The sequence below is a fragment of the Polypterus senegalus genome, chromosome 1, assembly GCF_016835505.1.
Source record: "Polypterus senegalus isolate Bchr_013 chromosome 1, ASM1683550v1, whole genome shotgun sequence".
NCBI classification, from domain to species: Eukaryota; Metazoa; Chordata; class Cladistia; order Polypteriformes; family Polypteridae; genus Polypterus; species Polypterus senegalus.
This window is the reverse complement of record NC_053154.1, coordinates 111,237,458-111,256,606: the sequence shown is the minus strand read 5'-3', so window position 1 is coordinate 111,256,606 and position 19,149 is coordinate 111,237,458. Positions and strand designations below refer to the sequence as shown.

General features: G+C 37.2%; 2 protein-coding genes across 3 annotated transcripts in view; one reads left to right on the top strand and one right to left on the bottom strand.

Moving 5' to 3' along the window:
- The window catches only part of ap1s3a (adaptor related protein complex 1 subunit sigma 3a), a 42,817-nt gene extending 30,985 nt beyond the window's left edge, over nt 1–11,832 (top strand). The window contains exons 2-5 of one of the 2 annotated variants that reach the window (XM_039756042.1): nt 3,644–3,822; nt 4,083–4,191; nt 5,459–5,596; nt 11,440–11,832. In XM_039756042.1, coding sequence (XP_039611976.1) covers nt 3,644–3,822; nt 4,083–4,191; nt 5,459–5,596; nt 11,440–11,442 — 429 coding nt within the window. In that variant the 3' untranslated portion in view covers nt 11,443–11,832. Of the gene's footprint in view, nt 1–3,643; nt 3,823–4,082; nt 4,192–5,458; nt 5,597–10,841 lie in introns of both variants that reach the window. The other variant, XM_039756033.1, reaches the window with a different exon arrangement.
- A 2,946-nt stretch (nt 11,833–14,778) lies between these two features.
- Nucleotides 14,779–17,914, bottom strand: scg2a (secretogranin II a). The gene is made up of 2 exons (XM_039756021.1): nt 17,788–17,914; nt 14,779–17,071 (listed from the first exon to the last, which is right to left on the bottom strand). The coding sequence occupies exon 2, from the start codon at nt 17,060–17,062 to the stop codon at nt 15,194–15,196; it is 1,869 nt and encodes a 622-aa protein (XP_039611955.1). The 5' UTR covers nt 17,063–17,071; nt 17,788–17,914; the 3' UTR covers nt 14,779–15,193.
- Nucleotides 17,915–19,149: the final 1,235 nt, after the last annotated feature.

The window sequence follows — 19,149 nt, the reverse complement described above, 5'->3', positions numbered from 1 at the left end:
ATTGTCTCGTCTTGCTCAATTAAATTCTAACCTGCCTGCCATAATATACTCGGAAATGATGAATATATTTATTTTATGATTAGAAAAAAGTAGGTTTATCTTCAGTGGGAACTCATTTTTTTTTTAAATGGGAAGCCTTAATCAATTTTATACATACTGAGCATTATTAACTGTTGCTAACTCTTTAGTTATATTTTATCAGTATTTTTGAGCAATTGTCACATAAACTGTGTTCCATTTCTGTATTTTGGTGGGTTAGGTGTATTTCAGTTTTGCAATGATTGGCAATATGATGTCTGAGGATATTTGTAAGGAAAAAAAAATAAAGAGGCATGAAAAATATCCATCCATCCATCCTCTTCCGCTTATCCGTGGTCGAGTCACGGGGGCAGCAGCTTAAACAGAGAGGCCCAGACTTCCCTCTCCTCGGCCACTTCTTCCAGCTCTTCCGGGAGAATCCCAAGGCATTCCCAGGCCAGCCAGGAGACATAGTCCCTCCAGCGTGTCCTGGGTCTTCCCCGGGACCTCCTCCCAGTTGGACGTGCCCGGAACACCTCACCAGGGAGGCATCCAGGAGGCATCCTGATCAGATGCCCGAGCCACCTCATCTGACTCCTCTCGATGCGGAGGTGCAGCGGCTCTACTCTGAGCCCCTCCCGGATGACTGAGCTTCTCACCCTATCTTTAAGGGAAAGCCCAGACACCCTGCGGAAGAAACTCATTTCAGCCGCTTGTATTCACGATCTCGTTCTTTCGGTCACTACCCATGGCTCATGACCATAGGTGAGGGTAGGAACGTAGATCGACTGGTAAATTGAGAGCTTTGCCTTACGGCTCAGCTCGTTTTCCACCACGACAGACCGATGCAGAGCCTGCATCACTGCGGATGCCGCACCGCTCCGCCTGTCGATCTCGCGCTCCATTCTTCCCTCACTCGTGAACAAGACCCCGAAATACTTAAACTCCTCCACTTGGGGCAGGATCTCTCCTCCAACCCTGAGAGGGCACTCCACCCTTTTCCGACTGAGGACCATGGTCTTGGATTTGGAGGTGCTGATTCTCATCCCAGCCGCTTCACACTCTGCTGCGAACCGATCCAGAGAGAGCTGAAGATCACGGCCTGATGAAACAAACAGGACAACATCATCTGCAAAAAGCAGTGACCCAATCCTGAGTCCACCAAACCGGACCCCTTCAACACCCTGGCTGCACCGAGAAATTCTGTCCATAAGTTATGAACAGAATCAGTGACAAAGGGCAGCCCTGGCGGAGTCCAACTCTCACTGGAAACGGGCTCGACTTCCTGCTGGCAATGCGGACCAGGCTCTTACACCGGTTGTACAGGGACCGAACAGCTCTTATCAGGGGGTCCGGTACACCATACTCCTGGAGCACCCCCCACAGGATTCCCCGAGGGACACGGTCGAACGCCTTTTCCAAGTCCACAAAACACATATAGACTGGTTGGGCAAAGTCCCATGCACCCTCCAGGATTCTGCTAAGGGTGTAGAGCTGGTCCGCTGTTCCGCAACCAGGGCGAAAACCACACTGCTCCTCCTGAATCCGAGGTTCAACTATCCGACGGGCCCTCCTCTCCAGAACCCCCGAATAGACTTTTCCAGGGAGGCTGAGCAGTGTGATCCCTCTGTAGTTTGAACACACCCTCCGGTCCCCCTTTTTAAAGAGGGGGACCACCACCCCGTCTCCAGAGGCACTGTCCCCGATGTCCATGCAATGTTGCAGAGACGTGTCAACCAAGACAGTCCTACAAAATCCAGAGCCTTAAGGAACTCCGGGCATATCTCATCCACCCCCGGGGCCCTGCCACCAAGGAGTTTTTTGACCACCTTGGTGACTTCAGTCCCAGAGATGGGAAAGCCTACCTTAGTGTTATGAAAAATATAGCATGGGAATTTCTTCAAGTGGCTCCAACAATGCATAGTTTTGTCCATGTCTCTTACACCAGTGATTTATTTTTCCTTTGGCACATTGCAGCTACAATGTATGTCTTTAGAATTGCTTTCTAGATTCCTACACTGCTAAATTCAGACCATTGCAGGCTGTGATGTAGATCTGTGTTATGTGGTTTATTGTGAAAAATTTACTATATGCGGGGAATATAAATAAGTTGAAGGCTGACAAATTAGAGATTGTCATCTTCTTCTTATACTTGAATTAATGTTCTCTTCACAACCCATAATAAATAAAAGATGGAGAACCACATTTTGTATATGTGGTCCAAACACTTTCTCGCTTTGTGATACTTGCTGCTTGGTACTGCTCACTGTGTTTACAAAGTGGAAAGTTGAATACATCAAGTACATAGTTCTGTGTAAAAAAGGATACTTCACTATATCAGTTCCCATTTTCTGTAGCACATTAATGAAGCTATTAACTTGCTGATTGAAATAACAATATAAATAAGCAGCTGGACAGCTTTTCCTTTGTTGTTATAATCATTACTTCCATCTGTTATCGACAAATATGTACTTATTTATCGAAAAGAGGTCCAACATGTTAAAAGCTCAAGTATTTGGAAAGTGATTGTGGTGATTGTGAAATGAGAACTCCATTGTGTATCTGGCTGATTTTGGTTAATCTTTAAGTAATCCATACAGAATATTCCTTAAAACCAGTTTCAATGTGTTTAAAGATTTCTATAACTTTTTAAATAATGATTTTGTAATACTAAATAATTAGGTGATCACTGAGCTTTAAATGTGTTGTGTTCACAATTGTCTTTGTAAAATAATGGGACAAATAATGTAGTTTTAAGAAAAAACACTTTTGTAACTGGGCTTTTTAAACAGTAATGTCTTTAATAAGCAAAACCCAATATTTTATTTTTAGACTTTTTTAAATATGGGTGTTTCATTTGTAAAATTAGTTTAAGTCACAGCAAAAGTATTTTAATAGTTATGTTTATACGTCATTTCAGTGGGTGCTAATGATTCATCTTGTTTTTATGCAAAAATTTTGTTTAAGTATTCTTGATAATGCATTCTGTAAGGAACCTCAGTCAGGAAGACATGTACAGAGTACACAGTTACTAGGATACTTGCTTTAGTATTTCTGAAATGGCTAGTGTTTATGAATAAATGCAGTTTCACGTGTAAAACATGGCTGTTTTGCATTATGACATCAATATTGAAATGATATGGGTTACAAAATTGTTCATTTAAGTATGTTTTCTCAAATTGCATACCTCATTACTTTGCACTTAATTATTATTCTTTTTATTATGGATCTTTGGAATTTTATAAGCTATACTGTAAATATCATCCGTTATTTGAAGTTTCATGCCTCTCTGAAAAAGTTACTTGTGAATTTTTAGCATTTTCTTGTTAATTCATACCCTTTGAACTTGTGGCTATAATTGCATATCAATTACTGTTCAGTATGTCAACACCTTTTGGTAGTTCATCTGTCAGTTGTTCACACTTCCTGTTAATTCTGTTCTGGGGAGATATTGTAAGTGATCTTTTATAGTTTGACACTCTGTTGCAGAGGTAATTATCAGCAGTTTAGCAAAGTATTATTGTTAATGGTTGTCATTCTGTATCATAGTACTGATTTACAAAGGTATTGCTGCCTCACTTATGTGCAGTCCTTTTGATTAACCTGCTTTCTTATTGATTTTTAGATGCGCTTCATGTTGCTTTTCAGCCGGCAAGGCAAACTAAGGCTGCAGAAATGGTATGTAGCCATTGGAGACAAGGAGAAAAAAAAGATCACCAGGGAGATGACACAAATTGTGTTGGGGAGAAAACCTCAGACCTGCAATTTTATTGATTGGAAGGACCTGAAAATTGTATATAAAAGGTATTTTTGGGTTCATGTTTCAGCATGGGCTATTGTTACTTAAGCAAAAAGTTTTGTTTTTTTCTTCTTTAATTGTAAACTTCAACAAAATCGAATAATGAATGACGATTCAGAAAATAGTTATAGCAAATAGCAATTATTGATATATTTTTTTCTGTATTGTGTCTCTTGCCTCTTTAGGCTTTGTAGCTAAATGTGGAAAAAATATTTGCAGATTTTACAGACAACATAGCCTTAATCTGTTTCACTGTTTTTGAAAGGTATGCTAGCTTGTATTTCTGCTGTGCAATGGAAGGCCAAGATAATGAACTTTTGACGTTGGAGTTAATGCACCGCTATGTTGAACTTTTGGATAACTACTTTGGAAATGTAAGAAGTACTCCACATATTTTTAAATCTGCATTTTTTAAAAATCTGCACTGTTTGTCATGTTCAAAAGCTTGTTAATTTTTTTTATGTAAAATACACAACTGGTAAAATGTCTGGACACACCCAGAAGTTTTCATGTTTTTGATTGAAATTGATGACTTTTTTTAAAGATACCAATACATTTTTTTAATGATATCTTGAATCCTATTATTCATCTTCAATAGAGAAAATACAATTCAGGCCTTCTTTCCTTAGAGGCTGGGTTTCAAACAAAGAGTCATATCTGGAACTGGCGAATAAAAGTAAAGGTTAAAATAGGCAAAAATAACACAGACATTGAAAGGAAGATGACTGTAAAAAAACATACTGTATTATGGTCAGCATCTTGGAGTCGTCTTTTCTCTGTTGCAGATGACAATGGTATTTTTAACTATTTAAGAAAGAAGTCAACTGAGGACCTGTAAGGCGTATGTTTCTCAAACTACAGGCTCTGGTGTACTTATCCACTTGTGTATTTGGGCCATCCCCTTCTTTTTCTATGCTGGTTAGATCCATTTTGCCACCTTCTCTCAAGACAGTAATATACACCTTAGTATGACATCTTACTTTCTTGGCAATGGGTCACATGTAATAACTTTTATTCTGCGAAGAAATGAAGCAATAAAGTAAACATTAGACTGACATTTTCTTTCCAAAAAACCCGTTTCATTTTGGACATTTTTGAACACAGAATTGAACTTTAGGAACACCACCAGAATAACAGGTTTCAGTGGTGCTAATGCAATTACAAAGTTTTCTCTGATAACCAGTTAGCATTTATATGTAAGCTAAGTGAGTTTACCTTTAGAGCACTGAAGGAGTGGCTGCTGAAAATTGGGCTTTTTGGTCATATGTGAATAATAAATTAAAAATCTGTCATTTCAAGCACTAATAGCTAATACAAATACTAGTATTGTCTTGACTATATTTTAAAACCGATTTAATAGTATTTAATGACATCAAAATTTCTGTGTATGTCCAGACATTTGACTGGTAGTGCAAGTCTACATTATTTTATTTTAATTTTCCATTATTTGTGGCCTTTTTGCATTTTGCTTCCATTTATATTTATTGTATTCTGAGCATGTACTGTTTAAGATTAAGCATTTAAAAATAATATTAGTTGAAAGTATGTATTTGCTTATATATTTATTTTAGGGGAAACTAAAAAATGCATGAATTTAAATGAACAGTTTCTCAGAACACTGTATGATTTTTCTGTATTAAGGTGTGTGAGTTGGACATCATTTTTAACTTTGAAAAAGCATATTTTATACTGGATGAATTTCTCATGGGAGGAGAAATTCAAGAAACCTCTAAACTCTCAGTCTCAAAATCCATCGAAGAGTCAGATATGTTGCAAGAGGTAAGTTTTAAAAAGGTAAATAGAAGGCATGAGAGGTGTTTTTAATAAACCTATGAAGTTTTTGTAACCTATACTATTTTTTAAGAGTAAAAAGGTAAAGGTCACATGACAAGTATGTTTGCTAATTAATACCTTGGAAAAGAATAACAGCGTAATATACAGTATGTTATATATAATATAAAAGTAAATACTGTACAGAACTTGCAAAATGATTTTACAGAGTATAAGCATTTAGTTTGGGATATCACGAGGAAGTATTAAATTGCTTGATAGCAGCAGGCAAAAAAGATCACCAGAGACCCTTCTTAGCACGCTGTGGAGAAATGAGCCGGTGGCTAAAATTGCTCCAAAAGTGTACATTCTGGGGATATGGAGAGGTTTTTTCATGATGGCATCTTATTTTGCCACCATCCTGTTTTTCATAACTTCCAGTGTGTCCTTGATTAGCCCTATGATGCTTTCCTGGTGTTTGTTCAGGTATTGGGCATCTTTTGAACTCAAAACTGGTTCCCCAGGAGAGCACAGTGTAGATCAAAACACTGGCTACTATGAATTGGTAGAACATTTCCATTAACTTGCGGCATACATCAAAAGACCTGTGTCTATCAGTAAGTACAGTGTGCTCTGGCACTGCACCACTTCTATGAACCTCCCCTTGAATAGTGATTAGTCCCTGAGAATCTTTGGGATATTATAGAAGTATATATTTTTAGTATACTTGATTATAAGTAAAGTACTATCTACTATTCATTTATCTGCTGTATCAGTTCTATCATTTACTGTATATATGAAAGCTTTCAGAAATCTTGCATTTCCCAAAATTTCCTTTGGCAGCTTTTGTTAAACACAGTCCAATGACACAGTTTCATTCATTCATTCATTTTCTAACCCGCTGAATTCGAATACAGGGTCACGGGGGTCTGCTGGAGCCAATCCCAGCCAACACAGGGCACAAGGCAGGAACCAATCCTGGGCAGGGTGCCAACCCACCGCAGGACACACACAAACACACCAAGCACACACTAGGGCCAATTTAGAATCGCCAATCCACCTAACCTGCATGTCTTTGGATTGTGGGAGGAAACCGAGCGCCCGGAGGAACCCACGCAGACACGGGGAGAACATGCAAACTCCACGCAGGGAGATGACACAATTTATAAATAGTTATTAACTTGTTGGCCCAGGATTAGATATGCTCATATGAAAACCTGCGTAGTGAATTAAATATTTACAAACACTTGTGTTGCCCTTTTTGTAGGGGTTATACCTCTTACTAACTCTCAGACATTAGTTTCTGTCCAAAAATGCTGTAGTAATCAGTTAAGGTAGAATGTTCCAATAACCGACTAAGCACGAGCGTGATATTTTTATGACTATATAATCAAGTATGAGTGACATTCAAAAAGTTTCTGCAATTTAATATTTTCGTTGGAAAAATGGTGAAGGCGGGAGGAATAGTAATTGGGCATTAAAAAGTTGGTACAATTCTGGGAAAATTGCATCGCAAATGAAGGTGATCATGTAGAAAAGTGATGTAATTTGTTTTTTTTTTTTTTTTAATTCTTATTAGAGTTTAAAAAAAAAAAAAAAGTGCAGAAACTTTTTGAATGTCCCTCGTAGATATCCTCTTATGCCAATTTGTCTAAGAAACAAAGCCCCTATGCCTCTTGTAAAGAGCATGTTTGAATGAAATAGCTTTATAGGTCTGCAATATGAATAAAAGTGCAGAAGTGGTAGTACATCTTCCTTGAAAATTGAATGTGTACCCTTTAATTAAGAAAGGATTGATTTCTGCATTTGAGTAGATTTCCGTGATTATTTGGACCCTAAATTAAAAAGGTTGGCATTTGTGTCTAATTAAACGTGTTCTTCTCTGGAATGTCTAAATAATCATTCTTACTGTTATGTTTTCAAAGAGAAACTACATCTACAAACATTATTTATTGATTGCACCACTGCCCTTCCTCAAATATTTTTGCTAATATATAAACCACTTTAGAAGAGCAAGGTGTATACTAATTAACTGAACGTTTCCCATTAAAATTCCTATGAATCCTTGTACTTGCATTTGGTTACATACAGTATTTAGTTCAAAACTGGGACGGTCTTAGAAATACTGTACTGTTCATGATGAAGTGTGGCTTCTAGTTTTTTTCTGGACAATAGCTCATTGGAACAATGGTTGGAGATCAATAATTTCAAATCTGCCTTTGTTGTACATTTTCCAAATTAACTTGTTTCTTGGATATTATTATTTGCAATGTATATACAAATATTGTTTGATTGCTTCAGTAAACCAGGAAATGTTTTGAGGACTGTAAGTTGACCAACTTTTTTTAATGCATGAAAAAGTAAATTGTGAGTAGTTAAACAATAATAAAAGCCAAGATGAAAAGCAACAATACAGATGTAAGAGCATGTAGCATAGTCTTGGAAAGACCTTTTCTTTTAATAATATTGCATTGCTTTTAATTTTAATCACATTAACTTTAATAATTAGCTATTTGATTCTGTCATGTGGCACCTAATCAAAAAAGTGCATGCAGCATAGAGCCACAATTTCAGATGGTTGCCAAATTGGCTTAAAAACTGTAGATAAGTAATTTATGGTGCAAGAATCCATTTCTAAATTAATGTATGTCACGGGTGAGGTGCTACGGATGTCATTGCTGCAGTTTAATGTTTTTTTTAAGTGAATCAAATGACCTGGCTATATTTACAGATGGAGGTAAACTTTTTGAATCATAGTAAAATAATACTCCTGATACTGTCACATCCCAACAGATAGACTTGGGTAGGAATCAGATTTTTGCTAGTATGTGACAAAGTTAGTTAAAAGTAAGTTATTTAAATTTTTGCATTTAGGTACCAAAATAATTAATGTGAGTGCACTTTGGGGAAAATAGATCTAAAATTATAACTTGTGAAACATAATTAGAGAATTCAGCACTGCTCACAAGCAAGCACAGTATAGGAGTGTTTTAAAGGGCAAACGGTTGCTGAAATATATTGTGTGATGTGTGGAGTACAAGTCAAAGCAGGTTGTATGCTGTACTTGTGAGCCTAGCTAGAATACTGTGTGCAGTTTTTGCACTGTATCACAAGGAGCACATAAGAGCGCTTCAGAAAATCTAAAAATGATTCACTAGCTATACTGCTTCACCCTATTGAATATAAACAATGAGCAAAAATGGAAGGAGCAGAATCTTTTCAGGCTTAGAAAATTAATATTAATTAGAAATCGGGAAGAGTTATTGTCTTGTGAAACAGGTTTCAGTATGAAGAGTCAGTGAATAGATGAAAACTATACATTGTCCCAGAGTGCTAGAAAATTCTTCCTTACACAAAGAAATGTATTATGGCACAGGCTACCTAGCATTATACAGAAGTTGAAAGTAATGTAGTTCAGCGCTATTTTAATAGAAATCTGGGTGTTGTGGTAGACTGAATTGCTTTGTCAAAATGTGTAATATTCTTATTAAATGTGGTTAAGTGTTTTTCTTGTTAAAATCTGGCTCAGGGCTTTAGTGGAATCCCTAGTTACGGTAACATACAGTAAAGTATGTTAGCACTTGTAAACTGCATCTGTTTATTAGGCCAGTGAGTTAAATGGAGTGGTTTGGATGTGCTGTATGTAAATTCAATAATTTTAAAAAGGGACCTGATTTTAGATTTTTTATTACATTAAAAATGCATCAGATTACAAATAAATATTAGGCATTAGCTATTTTATACAAGCGTGACTTACAAATATACTGTATGAATGTGTTTAAGATTTTAAATGTTAATGTTAAAAAAATGTGCATAAAAAATATACTGCATTTCTGAAAACATTTTTTGCAAAGATAAATGGAATATCTGCCTCCAGTATAGCAGGGGAGAGCCCCATTGGAAAACTTTAGAATACTGAGAGGGAGATGGCATTGTATCCAAGATGGCCAGTGTGAGAAGATGTGGGATGCTATTGGACAGCAGACACTGTTTAAGTTGCGGTGGTGGTGCCTGAAAAGTGACATTTCTTTAGGGTACCAGGGAGAAGGAGAGGTACTTGAGAGCACCTCATGCAGTTTCCCTAAGGACATTATAGATCATATGCCAGGTGTATTCGGAGAGAACCCATGCAGAGGATGAACAGATGCTTTGAAAATGTTTAGGATGTTTGGTGACAGATCATGGTCTCTACCATGGTAAGCCTGCATTATGATGCCCCATTAAGAGTAAAGCCAAGGAAGACATTTTTCTTCGCTGTTGAAGTGCAGCACACAAAGTGGGACTCTTTTGTCTCACTAAAAAAAAAATAAAGCATGGAGACTTTTTGTAAAGATCAGGAGTGCGAGTCATTGGAGCTGGTAGGGGGAACGTTCAAGGAAGGCCTGCTTTAACTCTGGGCATGACTCTAGAATGGCATTGAAAGTTTCCTGAAGCCAGCGAAGATTTTTCTAAATCTGCTATAGACTTAGTGTGAAGGCTTCCAGGTGACAGCTAGGAGTGCTCCATGTGTGAGAGGGAACCAACAGGCCTAAAGGAGACCACCTTATTGTGGCACCTTGGTAGTAGGCAGTTGGGTGAGCCAGATTACTTAAAACGCAGACGGTCAGGATTTCTTGTTTTCTGTATCTCGCTTTTTTATTTTTACAATGTCCCTTATGTTACATATTTTCTACCATCGATAAAGTGTATACGGATTTGCTTTAAGAAATGTTGAGCAATACCAAGAAAGTACACGTATTAGCAATTTTCAAATGTATGTAAAATGCTATGTGTGTGTTTGTTTGTTTGGTTGTTTTTTTTTTTTTAAACTGCACATTTTCTCAGTAACTATCAACTTCAAGTGCTATTGTTTGAAGCATAGAGAAATAAAACTTAAGGAGCTATTTATCATTTGCATTAACTACGTAGGTGAAAATACTAACATTTTATACTTCATATAAGTAATATTTATACTGTTGTAAATTCAGTTTTCTTGGTGTATAATATGTGATCATAACACAATCGCTCAATGTTAAAGAAATTAATATTAATACTTACTCATTTTCTTTTCAGTGCAGCAAGTGATTGTCACAATTTTTGTTTACAGTAATTGCTAAAAATGATAGAAATATTTCACAATTGTCATGCTATAAAATGTGTGTAACTTAACAGCCTTGCTTTATACTAAAGGATTAAAAATATTAACAGAAACAGAGAAAGGAATGTGTGTGAAGAATGTATATTTTCAGTTAACCGTTTTTTTTTTTCTTTTCAGACTTTGGAAGAATATATGAGTAAACCAGCTTTTTAAAAGAACTAAATCACTACTATTTTGCAATATAAACCAGTACAACCTCTGAGATGCTGAAGTGTAGAATATCCACTTAAAGTGCAGTACTACACACTTCAGTGGCTGATCTGCATTTATGCTCCTGTGACATTCACTTCATTATTTATAAAATATTGTATAATCTTTTTTCCATCCTGAAATATTTGTGGATTAATAATGTCTGACTATATTTGGGCTAAAATATCCAAAGTAAGATGAGGAACATCTATTGGAAAGTTGAATGTTGTATGATATTACAAGTTAAACTGAGTGATGACGCCTCAAGTTGCAGTGGACATATTCCTTGTTACAGTCCCTGAGTCTTTAAGGTTTAACATTATCTATCCTTCTCTTGTGTTCTTATGTGCTCTTTTTTTGTAAACAACTATTCATTTTTATTGTTATTCTGAAATACTATAAAGTAAGCATACTTGAAAGTATTAAGTTTCTCGCCTTAAGTGCTATACAAATACTATGATCCAGTTGTATTCTCTTAAAGCAGTTTTTTTTTTTTTTTTTTCTCTTAACCATTTCTGTCATGAAGTGAACCAGAATTGCAGATTCTTCTCAAACATTTGCACTGGAAGTTGCCTGTCTTTTGGAACTTGTGCCCAGAATGAAAGTCCCTACATCTGCCATAAAGTGCACCTATCTTCAGATGCATCCGTGACCTTGAAGTGTAAAGTAGTTCAGAATTGAAGTTGTACCTTTTTTGGGACTATAACAAGAGTAACTAATTCATTTTACATTCTGTATCTGCATGGTCTTTATGTAGCTCAAAAAAGATGAACTGCTTAACTGTCATTTTAATAGTATAAAGATGGTTTTGTATGCAAACTCTGTAATGATAGTCCATAGTAATGGTTGGTTGGTTGCTTCTTGATTTTCATCTACACAGATACTACAGGTTGAAGAGAATACATTCAAATTCAGTTTACTCTGGTGTTCAATCTTATTCTTTTATTTGAAACTGCTTTGCATCTTGAATTTGGCCACCTGGATTATCGGACTCTGCTGTGTGTATTATCTGCTTTCAGGATCAGTTTCTTCAAATCTCATCCTTCCTGCTGCATACAGCATGCCCAAACCCTCTCTCATCCTACATTCCACACCTTTCACCATAATCCGTCTTGTCCCTGCCATTTCACAGGCCTCCTCATTTCTGCTTTTCTTTCCAGCAGCCAACCTAGCAACATAAAACCAGTAAATCTTCTTTATTTTTACATCATTATAGATTTTTGACAGCATGTGATTGATTGTTTGTGATTGTTTTAATGAAGGGGAAAGTTAAACTAACTTATTAAGGTTGAAGGTATTTATTTAGTTATGATTATTAAAATACATATTTTAAATAAACTAGAATATAGTAATTTTGTATGTACCTATAGATGGCAAATTGTGGTGTTCCATGTTTCTGAGGGGACTCCATTTGATTTATATGGTTCTATCAATGCGTTTTGGAACTCATATACAGTATAAGTCAACACCATAACTAGAATATATCAGCTTTTATAGGATATTGATTATATAGTTATAAAACTTATTTTTTCAAAAACAAAATGTGACGTGTCTTCATTTATGAATGAGTCAGAAAAGTCAGGATGTGTTGTTGCAAAACTGTCTTTGCTTTTTATTTCTCAGCATTGTTTGTTTGTTCAAATAATTACGCAGGCACTGTGGGATAGTGAATAAGGATGGGGCCTTTAACCCTGAAGTTGTGGATTCAAGTCCTATAACTGACACTGTGTGACCTCAGGCATGTCACTTCACCTACGAAAACAAAGGAAGCCTAACCAATTGTATCTCAAACTGAAGTTATCATGGTATCATCCAAATTTAGAAATAATAATAGTGATATTTTCAACATTTGGACAGGTAATATAAATGTTCCACAGTGACTAGTGAAATTTTTCATGTTGTTTAGCACATGCAAATTTCATAGTTATTACAGTACTCTGTACATGTGATGATAAAGGTCCAGTAGATATAAATAATGCAGTAATTTTTCTTGTAATGTGTAATTTAATACACATATATATATAAGAGAGAGAACATGGATGGGTGGATATGTGTGTGTATATATATATATATATATATATATATATATATATATATATATATGTATATATATATATATATATATATATATATATATATATATATATATATATGTATATATATATATATATATATATATATATATATATATATATATATATATATATATATATATATATATATATGTATATATATATATATATATATATATATATATGTGTGTATATATATGTATATATGTGTGTATATATATGTATATATATATATATATATATATATATATATGTGTGTATATATATGTATGTGTGTATATATATATATATATATATATATATATATATGTGTGTATATATATGTATGTATATATATATATATATATATATATATATATATATATATATATATATATGATATATTATATATGTATATATAGACTGTGTATGGATATATATATATATATGTATGTGTATCTGATTATTTACCTGTAGGACAGACTGTTGGATTTTTATCATAATTCATTAATTAGCTGTTTTCCTTGTGCCCATAATACTGTCAGCATTTTACTGCAGAATTTTACTCACCAGTTACTTTTTAGTGAAATTTACATTTTTATAAAAAGAAAGGTTGCCTCCTCTGAGTATCCCATCTATTTTAAATACTTTTATAATTCACTCAATAGTTTATGTCAGTATTTTCAAATAGAAGATTCCCTTTTACAAAATGTTAACTCTGAGTCGTGCAGTCAAGATTGTGCATAATTTCTCTTTGTAATACAAGACGCATTCTGCTGAAAGCAGTTGCATTACGAAATGTAAAAGTCAATTCACGATCTTTTGTATTTTAGATATGTTTCACACCGGTGCTGCTCAGTACAATTTAGGCAGTCTTAACAAAAGTGGAGATTGACCAACAGCTTGAGGGAATCTCGATGCAAAGTTTTTGATGACTTTTCCTTTGCTTTCACATGTTCGCGTGTGTCCTGTAATGGACTTGTTTGTAGCCATTGCCATATTATTTTGTAATGCCTGGAGACAAGTGTAGCGGTGCTTAGCACTGACTCCTCTGCCCATAAAATAATTTAATGCCAGCGTTTTGAATATAGGTAACCGTTTAGTCACTATTGAAGCTGTGTATATCCAGTATCTGGTAATCCTTTATAATAACTTGAATTAGGTTTACAGTTAAAGGTACTGGCGATTATAAAGACGTAAACGAGTATTATATAATGTGTGTCAGTTAATTATTAATGAAAGCTTTTTCGCGGTATCCTTTATTAACCGCGACCGATATTGCTTAGGTCGTTACTGCAGATTGTCTCTGTGCATCTGCTGTCGGTCGCCTGCTTCGCTTTCGTGTCTAAAAATCCGTTTTTCCTGCCTTCCAACAGTCAGTCAGAACTCGCGTAAAACCAAAGTGCAAACGGTATGTGACTTCAGTTTCACATTTTAACGCTGTTACCAGCCATGACGTAGATGGGTCCTATGTAGTGTGTGCCTGAGGTCGCTGTCAAGGACTGAGAGACAGACAACCGCACATAAACTAACGCCAGCCACCGACAACGGCGTGTCATCCCCTTGTGAGAGCGCACCTTTAATGTGTTTTACAGCCCCGTATTTGCCGCAACATTGAGTAGTACAGCACGTTCAGACTTGAAACATTCAGCACACGTCCACGGTTTTGTTTTTTCGATCCTTTACTCCCTTCGCCCAAAATAAGTCGGATTTCACAGTCCGCTGTGCGACTTTCATGAGCACAACATTGTTTATTAGGTTGCACGGCAATTACTTCATTTTAATGTAAAAATAACATAACAATGCACATCAGAAGAAAATAATAGTGAATGCTTTATTCTTCTTCAATACGTCACACATTATTGAAGACACGATATTTTATTAATAAAACAACATTGAGCCAAAAGTATACCCGAAACTTACTGGATTACAGCCTGTGCTGAAAGGTAATATTCGAAAATGTAACAGTGTGTTATACCTGCGGTGTACGGAGAACCTTTCTTCGAACGGGATTAGTAGAACAACAAAAACGACAAAATACTGTAAATTGCTCTAAACTAAGGACCATGGAAAACGCAGGAGGACAGATTGGTCATCTCAGTTAGTTAATTAAGCTATCGTTTCGTGTCGCATGGGGGTTACAAATAAGCAGACACCGTACTCGACTATACAGTAGAAGTGTGCGGATGGCGTACACATTTGAGATTACAATGGACAGACTTTCCCCAGTTACATTCCATTGACTACTTTGGCGTAGCGGTCCCTGTCCTCCGTTTCCCCAGTCTCTTGGTTGATATACTCCAGCATTTTCAGCAACATTTCTTCGTCCAAGTGCGGCATGTTTTTGGAGTCCTCCTCTGGGGGGGGCGACAATCTTTTAATTGTGGAGGCGCTGTCGGAAGCACCTATCTGATCAAAGTAATCTTTCATGGCTTGTTCGTAATTCCCATAGGCCACTTTATCTTCCGCCGACGAAGACTGCGCGACCCTTTTGGCGTCTTTGGAGTTGATGATCTGAGGGTATTTTGCTAGCACTGTAGCCAAGTAACTGGCCAGTTCGTCCTCATCTGCAGGTTCTCCATTATCGCTCGGACCTCTGTCAGAATTATTTAGTAGCCATCTAGGCTGGGTTGCAGCATAGTCCCCTCGTCTTCCTCCAGCAGACGATCTGCCAGGCCCGTTTTTGACATTGACAGGTTTGAAGGTGTATTTAGATGCTTGGCTAATCACGTTGTCTACGCCTAGGATGTTCAGTATATCTTCAGTGTTTAAGTCTTCTGGGAGATCCTCTGGAAGAAGGTCTTGTGGTCGCCTGTTGTGAGATTTCCCCACCTTATCTTTTTTGTAAGAAGCTGTCTGGCTCACTTTTTCATCGATTTTATCCTGATCGTCTGGGTTATCCAGCACCAGGTCTTGTTTCTTTGACTCTCCACTTTTTAGCATTTCTATCAGATCCTCGGGTGGTATCTGCAGTTTCCTAGATAGTTCGATTAGCTGATATATGGCCCGGGGGTCCATATCATATGACCCAAAGGGTCTAGCTATCCTTTTTTCGCTGTTTGCCGCATCCTTTGCCCTTTCTGCCCTCGCTCGTTTTTCTTCTTCCCTTTGATTATTCTCTAGAATCCTCATAAGGTATTGATCAAGGCGTTTACTGAAATCCTCCGTCTCGTGATCCTCTGGATCTTTGTATTTAGGTGGACTCGACCTCTTGGTGTCTTCATCGATCTCATCGGAGCTTTTGTCGATTTCCTCTTTGCTGTTCTTCATCTCTTCAATCTCCTGGGTCTCTACTTTTTCCTCCACTGGATTCCAGTCCTCTCCTCCGGTGACATCTTCATAAGCCAAGTTATTCACCCTGTACGTCTCGTCTTCATTATCTTTGTACATTTTCTGCTCCTCTTCTAGCTTTTCTCTTTTGTGGTTGGAAGGCACAGTCAACTTGCCCATCTCCTTAAAAACAGACTCCAGCGTGGCCAGGCTTTGCGGTGTGTACTGCTCTTCTACGTTTTCATTTGTGCGCTTGTAGGGGCTTTCTCTCGAATCTTCGTCTTCAAAAAGGAGCTGCTGCTGTTTAAGAGGTCTCGTCCGTTCTGGCCAAGTGTAGGCTCCATAATCACCAAAGTCTTCTGCAACTCCATCGTCTTCTGGATACTGCCTGTTGTTGAAGACGTACTGTGAGTTCGGAGTTTTAAGAGGGAATTTGGACTCTTTCTCCGCCTGCTGAAGCGCCCTAAGCAGCATTTTAAAGCGCTGAGATGTATCTTCCATCCTACCGCCCCGCGTGTCTCCCAGTATACTTTGGACAGCGTCTTCCATGGTTGGTGTAGGATTAAGTCTTAGCAAAGCTCGCAGTTTTTCAATATCGTAGTCCGGTACCGCTTCTTCGCCAGTCGTTTGCTGCTTGAGATTTTCGATATACCCCAAGGCTTTGAGCATCTCCGGACTGGGCATGAAATAAGGGCTCTGTCGCTTATTCTCTGCTTCATTTTCCACTAGCCTTTGCTGCCGTAATGAAAACGCATCGATGCAACAAGTATGAAGAAGGCTGCAGGTGAGAACCACTGCTCCGGCCAGAGAGATCTTATGTCGATGCATTCTTAATGTCTGAAAGCAGGAAAAAAAGGTCTCATCAGCAGTATAATGGCACACAGACCAATGGCATTTTGAGATTTACATTTTCGAACCACGTCAAGTCATTTTAAATGGCAACAAACTGCCATGTATTATTTTAAAGCGCATAGCAGTTTAAGAATAAAACTTTATATTAAGGCGACAAGTAACAGCATCCGAATTGCTCAAGGAATACTGCTGAGCGTTAATTCCAACATTAGGAAGCGAGCAACAATTCTCCATAATCGGTTTCCAAGGTAACCCCGTCAGCCTGTTGCAAAACAACACCCCAGAATAATCATTTTACCATTTCATTAGAGTAGAAAACAATTCCAGTGATTTAAACCACTGGAAAAAAAGAAGCTCTGTGCACTGATTTTTAAGTTCGCGATGTGTGAGAGATACACAGGCATGCATTTAAAATCGCTTTGGCTTTGCGCAGAAAGCTTAGTAAAGTGCTCAGTGTTGCCCTACTGCATACAAGAATAACCAGCTAATTTTAAAAGAAAAGATTCCTTACAAGAACACATAATATACAATGTAAACATTCAAAAGTGCATCAGGTTGCTGTTTTACAAGGGAAAAAAGAATTGCAACGCGCAGTCAAAATTAAACACCTTCTGCCTCGTTTTAGCTCACTCACAATAAGTTAAAGCTAATTCTGTGCTTTTTTTTGTCATCCATACTGAATTATAATCAAAAAAGCTCACCTTTGGAAGTCAGTTTACAAGATAAGCAAATGGGAAGCTAGCATCTCTGTCGTCTGCGTGCAAATCCTGTTTCAGCACCACGGACAGCTCTTTCTTGCTTTCACGCCCTCTCTCTCTCTCTCTCTCTCTCTCTCTCTCTCTCTCTGTCTATTTTATCAGCGGCCACCTGACGTTCACGTCACTAGCAAATACGTAAGAGTTGAATCTCAACAGGGAAATGTCTTGGGGTAACCCGTCTTTATGCCGCCTTATTTGTTAAATTCAGCGCACCGGCTAATATGATCATTCTTTGCCGAAATATTAAACTAGCTAATAATAGCGTGAGGTCTGAAATCGTTTCATCTCACTCCCCCCATCAGCTAAAGGCTTTCATTTAAATTAGAGACGCTGATAATATATTTCCACTCTTTTCTTGTATCTCCTGTACTGTTTCGCGCACAAACAATGCTTTCCTGCTGAGCTGCGTCTTCGGCCCCGTTTGTTGGTTTTGCTGATGCTTTTTTTTCCACATGAATAGATCCTCGGGTGCTGACGATTTGTGGCAATGGTTTATATTTGTTGCATAGAATTAAAGAGCCGTCATGGTGGCTAGTATGTCGTGTTTATGTCTACTTTCTCGCAGCCCCAGGGACTTTAGCTCTGTTTCAAGTTCGGTCACTGCCTTGAGTTCGCAGGTGTTTTCTCTAGGCATTCCAGTTTCTTCCCACATGAATGCTAAGCTGACTGGTGATTTTAATATCCCGGCTGCGACCCAGTTTCGAAATGAACAGACTGTTGTAAATGATTAAGAAATAATAATAATGAAATAAATACTAACAACCCTTTCGCTTTTGCCCATTTCGTTAAGAAAAACATTTGAATTGTGGGAAAAACGGGCTATGCTTATGAAGTAGTTTATTTTCTATAATGCTTTAATTACTTAGCATTTTTTCCATCTTCACTGTTAGTGCAGCATTTAGGGGTGTTTCATTTCAATTTCAATATAATAAGTCTTTTTTGGTATTCAGTTTTTCTTCATCCGTCCATCTATCCATCCATCCATCCATCCATCCATTCATTCCATAAATTCAAACTAACATCATTTCATACATTTTGCCATTAAAATAATGCTTCTGGAAGCTACCAAACTCTCTTATTATTATTTACCCCTCTGTAGTGGCATTTTTGGCATGAAAAGTCTGCTGGGTCCTTACAGTATGTGTACAGACTTCTCAAATGTAAAGATTAATTTCACTCCTGGCAGAGTGGTGGCTTTGACGCTAGGGATCTGCTCTGGTAATTGGAAGGTTGCCGGTTCAAATCCCGTAAATGCCAAAAGTGACTCTATTCCGTTGGGCCCTTGAGCAAGACCCTTAACCCCTT

Bases quoted from the DNA above. Each gene is read 5' to 3' on its own strand.
- scg2a (XM_039756021.1), bottom strand. From the start codon at position 17,062: ATGCATCGACATAAGATCTCTCTGGCCGGAGCAGTGGTTCTCACCTGC.